The sequence below is a fragment of the Lynx canadensis genome, chromosome C2, assembly GCF_007474595.2.
Source record: "Lynx canadensis isolate LIC74 chromosome C2, mLynCan4.pri.v2, whole genome shotgun sequence".
NCBI lineage: Eukaryota > Metazoa > Chordata > Mammalia > Carnivora > Felidae > Lynx > Lynx canadensis.
The window spans coordinates 35,130,708-35,143,977 of record NC_044311.2 but is presented as its reverse complement, the minus strand read 5'-3'; the positions used below and the strand labels follow the sequence as shown (position 1 = coordinate 35,143,977).

At 47.5% G+C, this 13,270-nt stretch overlaps 1 protein-coding gene across 1 annotated transcript in view; it reads left to right on the top strand.

Annotated features, from left to right (window-relative positions):
- Window positions 1-5,809: 5,809 nt before the first annotated feature.
- RBP1 (retinol binding protein 1) overlaps window positions 5,810-13,270 on the top strand; it is a 33,078-nt gene continuing 25,617 nt past the window's right edge. Inside the window, exons 1-2 of the mRNA XM_030328426.1 lie at window positions 5,810-5,850; window positions 7,919-7,986. Of these exons, the coding sequence (XP_030184286.1) occupies window positions 5,810-5,850; window positions 7,919-7,986 (109 nt within the window). The remainder of the gene's footprint in view (window positions 5,851-7,918; window positions 7,987-13,270) is intronic.

Here is a 13,270-nt window from a genome sequence, read left to right as displayed (position 1 = left end):
CTCCCTTTTTTTAGTATCAGAAGAGAAAATATGTATCACTGCTGTGCTCTGATTTATTGCATTGACACTGACCCGCATACCTGATTTCACATTCCTTTCCATTCCCTCTGGCCTTCTTTGTATCTAGTTTGCCAAGGTGTTTTGTTTATTTTGCAAGAACAGAAGCACAGTGTGTTGGCCTCCTGGGTAAATAGAATTTCCAGCCTTAAATAAAGGTTCTCCTGTGATAGCAGATGCTGTCCAAACGAGAGGAGCTCTGCATCCCAGCCCAAGGAAAGAACTTTCCATTTATGATACTGGCTGTGTCCCTTGGGACAGAATGATGTGAAATCCCGTTTTAAACCAGTCGTGCTCCAGATTGGCAAGGTCCGTTTGATAATTGGGTTAATACATGAACATGAATTTCCTCATCCCTGGCCTTGCACTCCCTGTGCTAACAGTATTTTCTGCCTTCACTTTTTGCAAGGGTCTCCATGCACCGACTGTGTTCAATTTAAGTCATGACCTTATTTTCTTGGACCAGAGCTCACATTATAGATACACCTGTGTGACTAACAAACAATCTATAATAAGGCACATAGGCACACACGTCAGAATAGTTTAGAATTGCTAAAATAACCCCGGAATGTCTTGTTCATGGCACCATAGACTGTGAAAACCAAAAGGAACCCTAGTGTTCATCTGGTCCCACCTTTCTCAAATTATCAGAATGCTAAAATCCCACAAATTAGTGGGGTGTTCACTATTAAGAACAATAATTATAATAATAATATGGTGTCCTGTGGACCAGTTAGGAGAGCCCAGCTTTCCTTCTGGTAAAATCCATATTGAGCATCTACATGCCCTGCTGGTCTTACTTTCCATGCATTCCTTACACGCAGCCTCTTCTCTCCATCCCTCCTGGCACCCCCCAGCCCAGACCACCATCATCTCTTAGCCCAACTACTGTAATGGGTCTCCCCAACCCATTCTTGGCCCCTGCAATCCCTTCCTCACAATATGAACCAGAGCAGTTTTGTGATGGCACACAAATCTGGTCGTAATGCCTCCCTGCCCAAACTCTTCCACAGACACCATTAAGAAAATGGAAGGCAAGTCACAGACTTGGAGAACGCATTTACGGAAATGTAAATCTAATAAATGATTATGTCCAGGATATGTAAACATCTCCAACAATTCAAAAATAAGAAGACTTGGGGCGCTCCGGTGGCTCAGTCAGAAAAGTACCTGACTCTTTTATTTTTAATGTATTTTATTTATTTATTTTGAGAGAGAGAGAGAGAGAAAGAGAAAGAGAGAGAGAGAGAGAGAATCCCAAGCAGTCTCCATACTGTCAGCACAGAGCCTGATGAAGGGCTCAAACTCATGAACCATGAGATCATGATCTGAGCCAAAATCAAGTCAGATGCTTTTCTGACTAGCCACCCAGGCACCCCCTAAGCATCTGACTCTTGATTTCGGTTCAGGTCATGATCTCATGGTTCGTGGGATTAAGCTCCAAGTTGGGCTCTGTACTGACAACATGGACCCTGCTTGGGATTCTCTCTCGCCCTCTCTCTCTCTCTCTCTGCTACGCCTCCCTCCCTCCCTCCCTCCCTCTCTCTCTCTCTCTCTCTCTCTCTCTCTCTGTCTGTCTCTCTCCCTATCTTTCTCTTTCAACATAAATAAATAAACCTAAAAAAAAAAAGAAGACTAAAAATCCAATTAAAAATGATTGAAAGATTGGACTAGATGTGTGTTGGAGAAGGTTAGTTAACATAATAAGCCTAACAAGGCCATTTAGAAAGAGCCTGTTGATGAGGCTGGCCCTCGGCCAGTATCTGAGAAACTGGCTTTTGGATTGCTGCCTACTATTCTAACTGATAAGGCTGTTTTGTCTACCTGGGGCACTGAACCCTGCTGTCCCAGCCTGCCCACACTGGTACAAACAATGCGACTTATAGTGAACACCTGCTCTCCTATGAGCTTGGAATTTCAGAAATCATGGCTGGTCTGGTAGGCAAAGTGCCTACATCACTAGCCCACAATAAAACCCCTGGATTCAGAGTCTCAAACAGACGTCCCTTGGCAGAAACACTGCAGACTGTTTGTTGCTGCATTTCCCTGGTGGAAGAAGTGTGTTCTGTGTGGTCCCCACCTGTTCAGGAGAATTTTGGAAGCCTTCACATGGACTCCTCCAGACTCCACCTGATGTGTCTTTTCCCCCGGCTAGTCCCTGCTGTGTGTCCTTTCACTGTAATGACCCACTGCCATGAAGATATGTCCCTGGAGTCCTGAGAGTCCTTCAAGAGAGCCACCAGATGTGGAATCCCAGAAACAAAACACTTTACTAAAGAAGATATATGAATGACAAGTAGCACACGAAAGATGCTCGGCACCGTTAGTCTTGAAAGACCCACAGTGAGTGAGCACTTTGCACCCCATGAATGGTTGAAATCAGTCAGCAACATCCCATTCTTACGAATCTGTCTGGGGACGCCTGGGTGGCTCAGTCTATTAAGCATCTAACTTCAGCTCAGGTCATGATCTCTCAATTTGTGGGTTCAAGCCCTGCGTCAGGCTCTGCGCTGACAGCTCAGAGCCTGAAGCCTGTTTCAGATCTGTCTCTCTCTCTCTCTCTCTCTTTCTCAAAAATAAACATTAAAAAAAATTTTTTTTAAAGAATCTGTCCAAAGAGATGCAAACATGTGTCCACTCACTTGTATGTGAATATTTATAGCAGCATTGTGACCCAAAACTGGAGAATTGAGATGTTCTTCAACTGGTAAATGGATAAAAAACAAATGTATCCATGCAACAGACAATTATCCAGCAACTAAGAAAGAACCAGTGATAGATACCTGCAATAAACAGAAAACTCTCAGAAACATGCTGAGTGAAAGAAGCCAGGCAATAAGACAACATATTGTATGATTCTATTTTTATGAAATTTCTAGAAAAGGCAAAACTGTAGACAGAGGCACAAAGCAGACCGGTGGCTGCACGAAGGGGAGAGCGAAGACTGAATGCAGGTGGGCACAGGGGGTGGGGGCGGAGAGGGGACAAGGGGGAGATTGGAATGTTCCAAAACCAGATTGTGGTGATGGTCGCACAACTCTATAAATTTACTAAAGCTCATCAAACGATGCACATCAAATGGGTAAATGTTGTGGTATTTAAATTATATCTCAGTAAAGGTGTCTCTTAAACATCTAAGCTTCCTTTGTCACCCTTGGAGTGAAGACCTGACTCCTCCTGGGTTGGCTGCCCCACCCCCCCCCCCAAGCCCACATCCCCAACAGCCCACTGCTGCAGCCTGGCTTTACTCCGTGTCCCACACCCACACCTCTCTTTCCATCAGTGCTTTCCCTGTGTGGTCCCCACGACGCACCCGCCCCGCCATGCATGCTATCTCTCTGCATCCCTTCTTTGGGCTGCTTCCCATTTTGTCTTCTGTTCTCTGCCTCACCTTGCCCTCTTCCAGGAAGTTTCACTTGTCCACTCTACCTGTACCCCCCACTCCCTACCTTCCTCTTGTAAGAGAATTTCATCACTCCGGAAGTGACGGATTCGAAGTTCTCTGAAAGCAAGAATTTGTCTTGATCATTGCTCTTTGTCCCTAGCACAACTCCTGGCTCAGTGAGTATTTCAGAAAATATTACCTAATAAGCATCTTAATAGCTCTGAGAAGCCGATGACATGCACACCTGTTTAGCTTTGTATGAACCAGTGTTTTTGAAGCCTGTTTACACATACGATCTGTCTTATACATATGTGTGGACTTAGTAATATGTGGAACACAGTACTCAAAGGACTTTAGGAGGTTCTTATCTAAAGCTTTTTCCCAGTTTTTTCTGTTACAAACAATGCTGCAATAAATAACCTTATACATAAGCCCTTACAAACCTGTGCTTTTGTGGGATAGAGTCCCAGGTGTTGATGGGTCAAATGCTATGTGTACTTTCTATTCTAATTGATGATTGTAGACACTAGATTTATTTTCAAGATTTTCTCTTTTTTTTAATGTTCATTTTGAGAGAGAGAGAGCACATGCATGTGAGGGAAGAGGGAGAGGGAAAATCCCAAACTGGCTCCAGAGCCTGATGCAGGGCTTGAACTCACAAAAGGTGAGATCAGGACCCGAGCCAAAATCAAGAGTCAGATATTTAACCAAGTGAGCCACCCAGGCACCCCTATGCTAGATTTTTTTTTTTAATAAATTGATTTTTTTTAATTAAAAAAAATTTTTTTTAATGTTTATTTTTGAAAGAGAGAGAAAGTGCAAGCAGGGGAGGGACAGGGAGGGAGGGAGACACAGAATCCAAAGCTGCCAGCACAGGGCCCAACGCACGGCTAGAACTCACAAACTTTGAGATCATGACCTGAGCCAAAGTCGGTCACTTAACCAACTGAGCCACCCAGGTGACCCTGAATAAATTGATTTTTTTTTAAAGGAGACTCACAGAGCTGCTGAAATTCTCATTTTCTTATTTTGCAGGGAGTCACCTTCGTTATCTTTTATACAAACCAAAATAATATCCATCTCTTTATAGATGACTTGTGCTAATGAATTTCAGGAACTCCTTCACCAGAGCATAGAGAGACGTAGTAGTTTGCAGGCAAACATCGTTCCTGGTATGTTGGACGGGTGGAAGAAAGCAGGTAGTTTGGCCGGATGGTGGATGTATGGATGGGTGGTCAGATGGCTTTCACATCCCACTCTCCTACCTGGAGCCCAGGAGCATGGCGGCACCACAACGGGACAACTGTGCTCGCCATGCTGCAGCTCTTACAGTCTCCTGGAAGGCAGAACGAGTGGCTGTCCTGCCCACTGCACCCGCCCCGCATGCTGTGTTCCTCTGGGGGAGGGTGGTGGGCTGGCTGGCCGCTTGCACAAAGGCTCCCGCCCGGGCCTGTTACCAGGACTGCAGGTCTCTCCTTTACTCCTTTCCTTGGCGGTGACACTCCCGTACTTACACCTGTCAGTGACTCTCCATTTCCTACAGGGCAGAGTCCACATAGCTTGTTCCAACAGAGAAGGTTCTCTGTGGCCTGGCCCTGCTTGTTTCTCCACATTCTCTTGGCCTGGGTCAGACCAGGCCATGCCTCCCGCCCCCAAGGCTCCGCCGCAGCCATGCGGTCACCACACTTGATTACCCCACCTTCCCTGAAGATGCCAGGCCCTGCTACACCTCCCTGCTTTTGCATGTGCCATCCCCTCTTGGGAGTGTCCTCCCCACCCCTCTGTCAGGCAAGTCCCCACTCATCCTTCTAAACTTTGTCCCCATGCTCAAGTGCCTGCACGTCCTGGAAGCACTCTGTACAAGCCTCTGCGCGTTGCACTCTGCTGTCTCCCACCAGACCTACATTCCTTAGGGCAGTGTCTCACTCAGGGCTTCATCCCCAGCACCTCGCCCAGTTCCAGGAACCCACAAGGTGCTCAGTAAGCATTTGCTAAAAGGACCCATAAACGCGTAGCTTTGACACCTATCCCCTCCCCATTCTTCCGGTGAGTATCCACTGGGCTCATGTTCCTGTGTGTCCAGCTCGTGACAAGGTGCTGCAAAGAATATGGAAGGAATTTAAGATGCAGTCTCTGGCCACAGAGCATCCCCAGTGTGCTGCGTGAATGCACAGAGAAAGAGCTCGGTCCTCCTGAGGCAGTGTGGAAGAAACAACACGACCAGGAGAGCCCAGGGCTCTTAGGATGCAGGAGAAGGGAAGGGGAAGCATATTTAGGCCAAAGGATCCAGGGGAATAAGGCTGGGCTGAGAGCTTGGGACACTAAGCCACAAGTGGGGGGGGGGTGCACGGAGGAAGGAAGGGGGACATGACGTATTACATGGGACAACTGGACTGCAGGGGAAAGAGGTACAGACAGGACAGAGAAAAAACATTGAGGCCACCTGGTCAAGGGCCTCGGATAACAAGGAAGAGAAGGAAACTAGGATTTTTTGAGGATATGTGTTCCAGAATCCTCAAAACTAAGCTATGAGGTGAGAGTTCAGAGACATCAAGGGACTTGCCCAAGATCACACAGCTAGGAAATGGTGGGCCTAGGATTAAAATCCAGGTGTGCTATTCCACTGGATTCTGTCATTCCAGTGGGCAGGGGTGGAGCATGAAGGAAGCTCACAGATGAGAAGGGTCTTCACAAAGACTATTATAATGCAATTTGGAATATGTTTTCTGTCCCTAAATCAATGTGCTTCTCGCCTATTTCTTCCCTTTTTGGAAGCACACACCTTCCACCAGCCGCCTAAAAATCATGTTCACCCTCCAGTGTTTCTAGGGAGACAGGACCCAGGCTAAGGCTTTGAGGCCTGCCGGGAACTGATCAGGGATCCTGGTCTACCCTACACCCCCTCCCTCTCCCCTCCTCAACTGGCCTCCCCTCTGAGGCCACCTCCCCCTCGCTATAGGTCAGCACAGACCTGCTCTGTACTCCCTCTCAGGGGAGTCCTCAGAGGGCTCGGTCACATGCTTCCTGGAAATCAATGTGTGTTTGACCAGCTGCCTCCCTTCCATCCCTCATTGTATAATTCTGCCCCAAGAACACAAAAACATTGGTCCAGCAAGATTTGTTCTTTTTAAATCTGGCCAGAGCCTCACTAAGGTCCATTAATCTTTAACTGTTTATAGATTTTTCTGCTTAGAATATATACCCTGCGCTTTGATTCCACATGGGGATTCAAGTTCTGTTTCCATACTGATGATGACTTAGGAGACATACTTTCTGTCTGGGATTTTCTTCTGCGGACTTACCTATCAGATCTAGCATGCCAAGGCCCCCATAGTTCTTTGTCTCATTCGGGAGACAGTAGCTGGTTAAGACCTTGGGCTTTGGGGTCAGACAGAGCCAGACACAAATTTGGTTCCCAGCCCTGCCACTCTACCCATGTGACCTCGAGCAAATCACAAAACCTCTCTAAACCTCATTTTCTTCTGAAAACCAAGATCCAGTGGAGTCATATCTGAGCCAGAGTTCTGTAATCAGCACAAAGTGCATATGTGGTCATAACAATTACTTCTGAGAGTCCTCAACTCCGCAAGTACTTCATCTCCTCACCCACCTCTACTACCCCTCACCCTTTCTGATCTCCCCTCTTCTTCCAAGGGCAGCTGCCTGGTCCTTCTCTGTCCCCGAAGTGAGCCTCTCTGAGCTGCCTCCAATCCTCCCCTTCACCCAGCACTTCTGATTAGCTCCATAAGAAGGCCCAGGGTAAAGTACACAAAACCACCATCTTCCATAAAAAGTAGGGAAGTGGGGAAAGTTGTAAATATATATAGGTGATTTTTTTTTCAAATTTATCGCTGGCCAAAAATATATTTTAAGAGTTATCATCAAAGTGAAAACACAAAATTTATAAATCTCCTATTAGGTCTCAACCCCTCAAGTACTTGAGAAAGACTGCTCAAGAAAAGTGATTAAAAAAAAAAGTGGCCACCTTTAAACAGCCACTGGTCCATGAACCTATTGGTAACAAAGCAAACACACGTGGGTCAAAAATCTGCCTTTACTTAATGTTGGATCTAAGACTTGGCAATGTCTGCTCCTTGGCAATGTCTACCCAGCTTCTCAGATAACCTGCCCCTACCTCCCATCTTAGTCCCCTATGGGCATGTCCCAATCAAGGTACACTGACTGGCCAGCAGTAGGCAGATAAATTACATTGACCCTGTTCCCACCTTTTAGTGACTCTGGTATAACGTCATCGCTAATGACATCTCACTTAAAAATTCCTTTAATAAAATAGCTTCTGATCCCATATCACCATCCCCATCAACCAATCCCATATCACCATCATGACATGGCAAACATGGGATCATGACGTCTCCAGTCATTCCATCCACCATATTGCCTATAGGAGGAAATGGCCATTTAAAAACTGGAATCAGACTGACACTCAGAGACTGACCTCTTCTGACTTCCGACCAGCTATGGTACTCCACAAGATGCTGTCTCCGAGCTGAACCAATGCCCGGGGACCATCCTGTTAGATGTCTGTAACTCTACCCAAACCCTCCCAATCCTGTCACCTGGGTTGGTGGGCCTCTACTCCAGAAGGTCTCCACCCCTGTAAAGGGCTGTCAGGTCAAGAGATCTGCTCCAGCACAATCACCTCCTCAGGTCTCCAAGGCACAGCTTTGGGACTCACGTCCGAGGGCTTCCACCAGTTTATGGGTGATCCCCCCCACCCCTGCTCCAACATCTTTGCCTGCCCCCACAGCACAGGATTCCACAGGACCCAGGTTTCATTTTCCAGGAGGCAGTCTCCTTGCAAATGGATGTCTATGGAGCCAGAGGGTTGAAACGTTGGGACCCAGATATCTTTGTAGAAAGGATATAAGACTTTAGAGATGGGCTGGGGTAGATAAAGTAGAAAGTGTTCTGTTCACAAAACTGCCACAACCAACAACATCTCCCCATTGAGTGACCTGGATCTACCAACCGGGCCACATCCTCACTGTAGACAAGACCCTTGCCAGGCCTCACCTTCCGTACCAGCTTTTCCAAGGTGCTCTAGCCGTCTGGTGGCAACCCTGGGGAGCTGCCACACCACCCTGCAGCTGGAATTGCAGGAAAACATATGAAAGTGACCCCCCCCCACCCGCTTCCCTAAAATCATGCCCCAGCATGACTCAGCGGGAAGCCTCCAAGATGGTGGACATAGATGACTGCCCACTGGGGACCTCCCATCTTTCCAGACCCTGGGAGGCCCTGCTCTCCTCAGTGGAGCCCTGAGCCTCGTACGTCATTTCTGGTAGCATGTTACACTGAGCAGTCATTCACGTGAGGTAACACGCATATGGGGTTTATAAACACAATTTAATAAAACAAACCCAGAAGTCCTATCTGTGCTCAGCAGTTCTAGTGATGGTCATTCACATGCACAGCGGGGCTCAAATGGGGCTTTCACAATCCTGGCCACAGAAGACAATGACTGCTCAACTCGTGGCATCAAAACTCTCCCCAAATGCAAGGCAAACTACTCTGAGATACCCTTTCCCAACCAGCAAAAATCCAAGCTTTTGACAACACAATCTGTTAGTGAGGAAACAGATTCACTGCTAGTGACATAGTACAATCCTAGGGAGGAAATTTGGCAATATCTAGCAAAAGTACTTTAAGTCTTTGTCCTTTGACACAGCAATCCCACCTCTAAGAATCTATCCCAAAGAGACACTCACTAAAATATAAAAAGCCTTAACCTGTTCATTGCAGCCGTATTTGTTATAGCAAAAGACTGGAAACAACTGTCAGCAGGGGAGGGGTTCAATGAGCTAGGGCGAAGTCACACAGTAGAGTGCTCCACCACCATAGAAGGGAAGGAGGAAGCTCTCTCTGTATTACAGTGAGTGATTGTATTAAGTTAAAAAAAAAAAGTATATAGTATGCCACTATTTATCTAAGAAAGGGAAAATATGACTCAATTATATTTATATTTTTTAATGTTTTTTTCAAAGTTTTATTAATTTTTGAGAGAGAGAGAGACAGAGTGTCAGTGGGGGAGGGGCAGGGAGAGAGGGAGGCACAGAATCTGAAGCAGGTTCCAGGCTCTGAGCTGTCAGCACAGAGCTGGACTTCATGGACTGGAAGATCATGACCTGTAGGCTCAACCCACTGAGCCACCCAGGCGTCCCTATATTTACATTTTTAAATGCAAGGATAAATCGTAAAATAAAAGATACATATCAACCAATGGCAATATATGAAACTTGTTTGGATCCTTATTCAAACTAAAAAAAAAAAAATTATGAGGTAAGTGAGCACTTTCTGAATACTTGATGACATTAAGGAATTGTATTATGGCTTTTAGTTGTGCTAATGGTGTTTGTTGTGTTATTGTTTTTAATGAGTCTTTTAGAGATACTTCTTGAAATGTTTCCAGATGAAATGATACGGAGATGTCTGGTCTTTGCCTCCAAATAATTTTACAAATGGGGTGTGGGTGGGAGTATAGATGAAACAGGATGGGTCAGGGGTTAATAACTGCTGAAGCTGGTGGTGAATCCATGTGAGTTCCATACAGTTCTCTCTATGTTTATGTAGGCTTAAAATTGTCCATAATAAAATAGCTAAGAAAGAAAAAACAAAGAGTGAGAGGAAAGAAAGGAACGGAGAGGAGAGGAGAGGCGAGGAGAGGAGAGGAGAGGAGAGGAGAGGAGAGGAAAGGAAAGGGAAAAAGAAAAGGAAAAGGAAAAGAGACATTCTCCATGCAGTGTATGTCACAATGTATAGAAGCAATCATGTGTCAATGAAAGGTGGCTGACCCATTCTGCAGAACCATTTTCTAGACAAAAATAAATCCCAGGCTACCCCCACAAAGTGGGTGTAAGATTCTGCTGTTTGTAGACATGGTGTGTCACTTGCACATCTGCATATTCATGAACCCATCAAAGAAAAGCATCCTGGGTAAACCTTGGTGCCCCTCAGCCCCAGTGGCTTCTTGACAAACCCTCTCACTCCTGAACACAGCCCAACACAGGAAGGCAGCTTTTTTGGGCCACTCTCATCCCTTCAGGCATTAACCTCACAGATGGCACCATGACAGCTCAGGGATTGGAGCAGGGTCGTTCTCCAGAAAATAACTCCAGAGACATATTTGAACACAGGAAAAGGGAAGATTTTTTTTTTATAAGTCTCCAAAATAAAATGAGCCCTTTAGAAGAGAAGCAGGGGTGTGGTGTCAGATGAGAAAGGTTTTCTTTATAAACAGGAGGGAGGAATATGTAGTCACCTGTCCCATGCTGGGAGACTCAAGTCTCTAGGTGTGGGAGACCTGCAGAGAGGGTGGGGCTGGGGCTGGAAGGTACTTTCTGCCCCAGCGTTTTTTTGAGGAGCATCTTTTGGGGAGGGACAGAGCCTCAGGGTCTGTTCCAGGACTCTCTGCTCCAATCCCTTCTCCCTGAGGAAGCTCTGTTGCCCCAACAACTGGGGACACCAGGCAAGCTGCTTGACCTCTCAGTGACTCAGGGACAGGACTGGCCAGCACACAAGGCGATTATAAGGGTCGTGGGCAATCAATGAGTCATTTCATGGAGATGGCTCCCTGAGCTCTAATTTATCCCCATGGAGCAGACTGATCTGCTAAAGAATGAAATGCACATTTCCTCCTTAGCTCCTCTGAGCTCTCCTTTCCCTCAGGGCCCTTGGCTCTTTCCTGTCCCGCTTCCCGCTACTCTAGGATTGCTCACAGTGCCTACCAGTGCCACTGTATATGCACAGCCTCAGGGTGGTTCCCCACTGGCTTGCTTCCCCTGCTCCATGGTTTTGGTGGCTCTCTGGGACCAGAGATCCCAAAGATTGTGGATCTCCACTGCTGTTCTTAAGGCTTGTGAATGAAGCAAGCCCAATTAGGATGTTTTAGAGTGTTTATATCTCTCTCCCTTTCAGTCATTAACAAGCCTCCTCCTTCCACAGCATTCCTTTGTTCCCCTCTCTCCCTTCCCAGGGCCTCTCCTCCCCTCCTCCTGGCTATTGTCAAGATCCAGCCAGAGCCTCACCTCCTCCAGGGAGCCCTCACTGATTGCCAACTCCACACAACCCCCCTCCCCCCACCGTTCTTTATACACTGTTACTCTCTTTGCACTACACATCCCAAGTGACAGCATCTCAGACAAAAACAAACTCCAAAAAATACTGAATAATGCATTAAATCAACCATGACAGGGGGCTGAAGAAGGATAACTGTGATGATACCTAATGATTCCATGACACCCACGGAGTACTTTTCATTTCAATTCATTAGACTGACCTTAAGGCCCCAGAAGGGGACACAGGTCAGCACGTTTTCTCCCTTGCCTTCTCCCTCACTCATAAGGCCCCCTCTCTCTGGCTCAAATAGCAGTATGTCTGGAGGAATACTCTGTGCCATGCCCTTTATATTCATTGTCTCCTTTGCTTCTCACCTCCTTAAGAGGTAGGTAGTCAGAGTGTCCCCATTTTACAGATGTGGGAACTGAGGTACAGAAGGGAGAAGCAACTTACCCAGGGGCACTCAGCTGGACAGTGACACATTCACCTTCAAACCAAGCACTCAGCCTTTAAAGCCTACCCTCACAACCAACCCCCAGCTGCAACAGCACAGCCAGCAGGGGACACACTTGGGAGAGCCCTCCTGGGAGGAGATCTAGAAGGGCAAGAGTCTACTGACCCCCGGGAGGACAAAGGCAGCACAACCAGGCTGAATTAAGTGCCCAGCTGGCCACCTCAGAAGAGTAAGGTCAGGTAGGCAGGAAACCTGTAAGGTGGCCAGAGGAGGGAGAAGTGGCCAGATGTTGGTTCTTTAGGATGAACAGAAGAGGACCAGACAGGTGAGGAGGGCATGCCTCTGCCTAGAGCATGAAAGGACTGCTCTGGGCATGGCAAAGGGCCAGAACGGACTGGGCCAGGCACTGCCGTGTGCCAAGCACTGTGCTGGGCATTTGGCATACACCATCTCAGCACAAAGGGAGACTTAGCACAAAGGATGAAGGTTGCGATAGGTGAGAAATCTGGCTGGCCGAGCTGGATGGCTCAGAGGACCGGGAAGAAGGGTTTAAACTAGTTTCAGGTAACCAAGAAATGGCCAGTTTACTGCTTAACCTTTGGCTGATTCCTGGTTCTGGTGAGTCAAGCTGACAAGGAAGCCCAGGGTCATGGCTGGCCCTGAGTAGATGCCACAGAGAACCCAGTCCATGCCAGGATCCACCCATCCATCTGACTGAGCCACAGGGGTTTCTTCTTGCACCTTCAGGTTGGGCAGGGCTGGGACAGGGTGTCCTGGCTGTCCACCGAGATGAGCCCTGAGCTGGCTAGGGAGGGACGCAAGAGTCAGGATCTGGGTGAACAACTGATGGCCTGAGGGTCCCAGAGCCAGGTGAGATGAGATGGGAAACCGACCTGATAGGGGCACGGCTGTCTAGAGCAGTGTGATTCTGCACCCCTCTCCCAGGCACTTGGAGATGTCTGGAGACATCCTTTTGGTTGGGGAATCTAGTGGGTAGAAGCCAGGAATGCTGCTAAAAATCCTTCAATCCATAGGACAACCTACCACCACTCCCAACAGAGAATTATATGGCCCCAAATGGCAACAGTGCCATGGATGGGAAATCCTGGTGTGGAGCAAGCTGGGTAAGAGGGGCTTAAAATCCAAGGCACTCCCTGCGATGAAACTGCCCCTATTCTGAGGAAGAGGCATTTTTTTCCCAACTCAGCAAGATGCAGTCTGAGGCAAGGACTAGCATGAGCCCCAGGCTGGGGGGGGGGGGGGGGGGGGGGGAGGGGGAGGGGAAAGCCGTGGCAGTG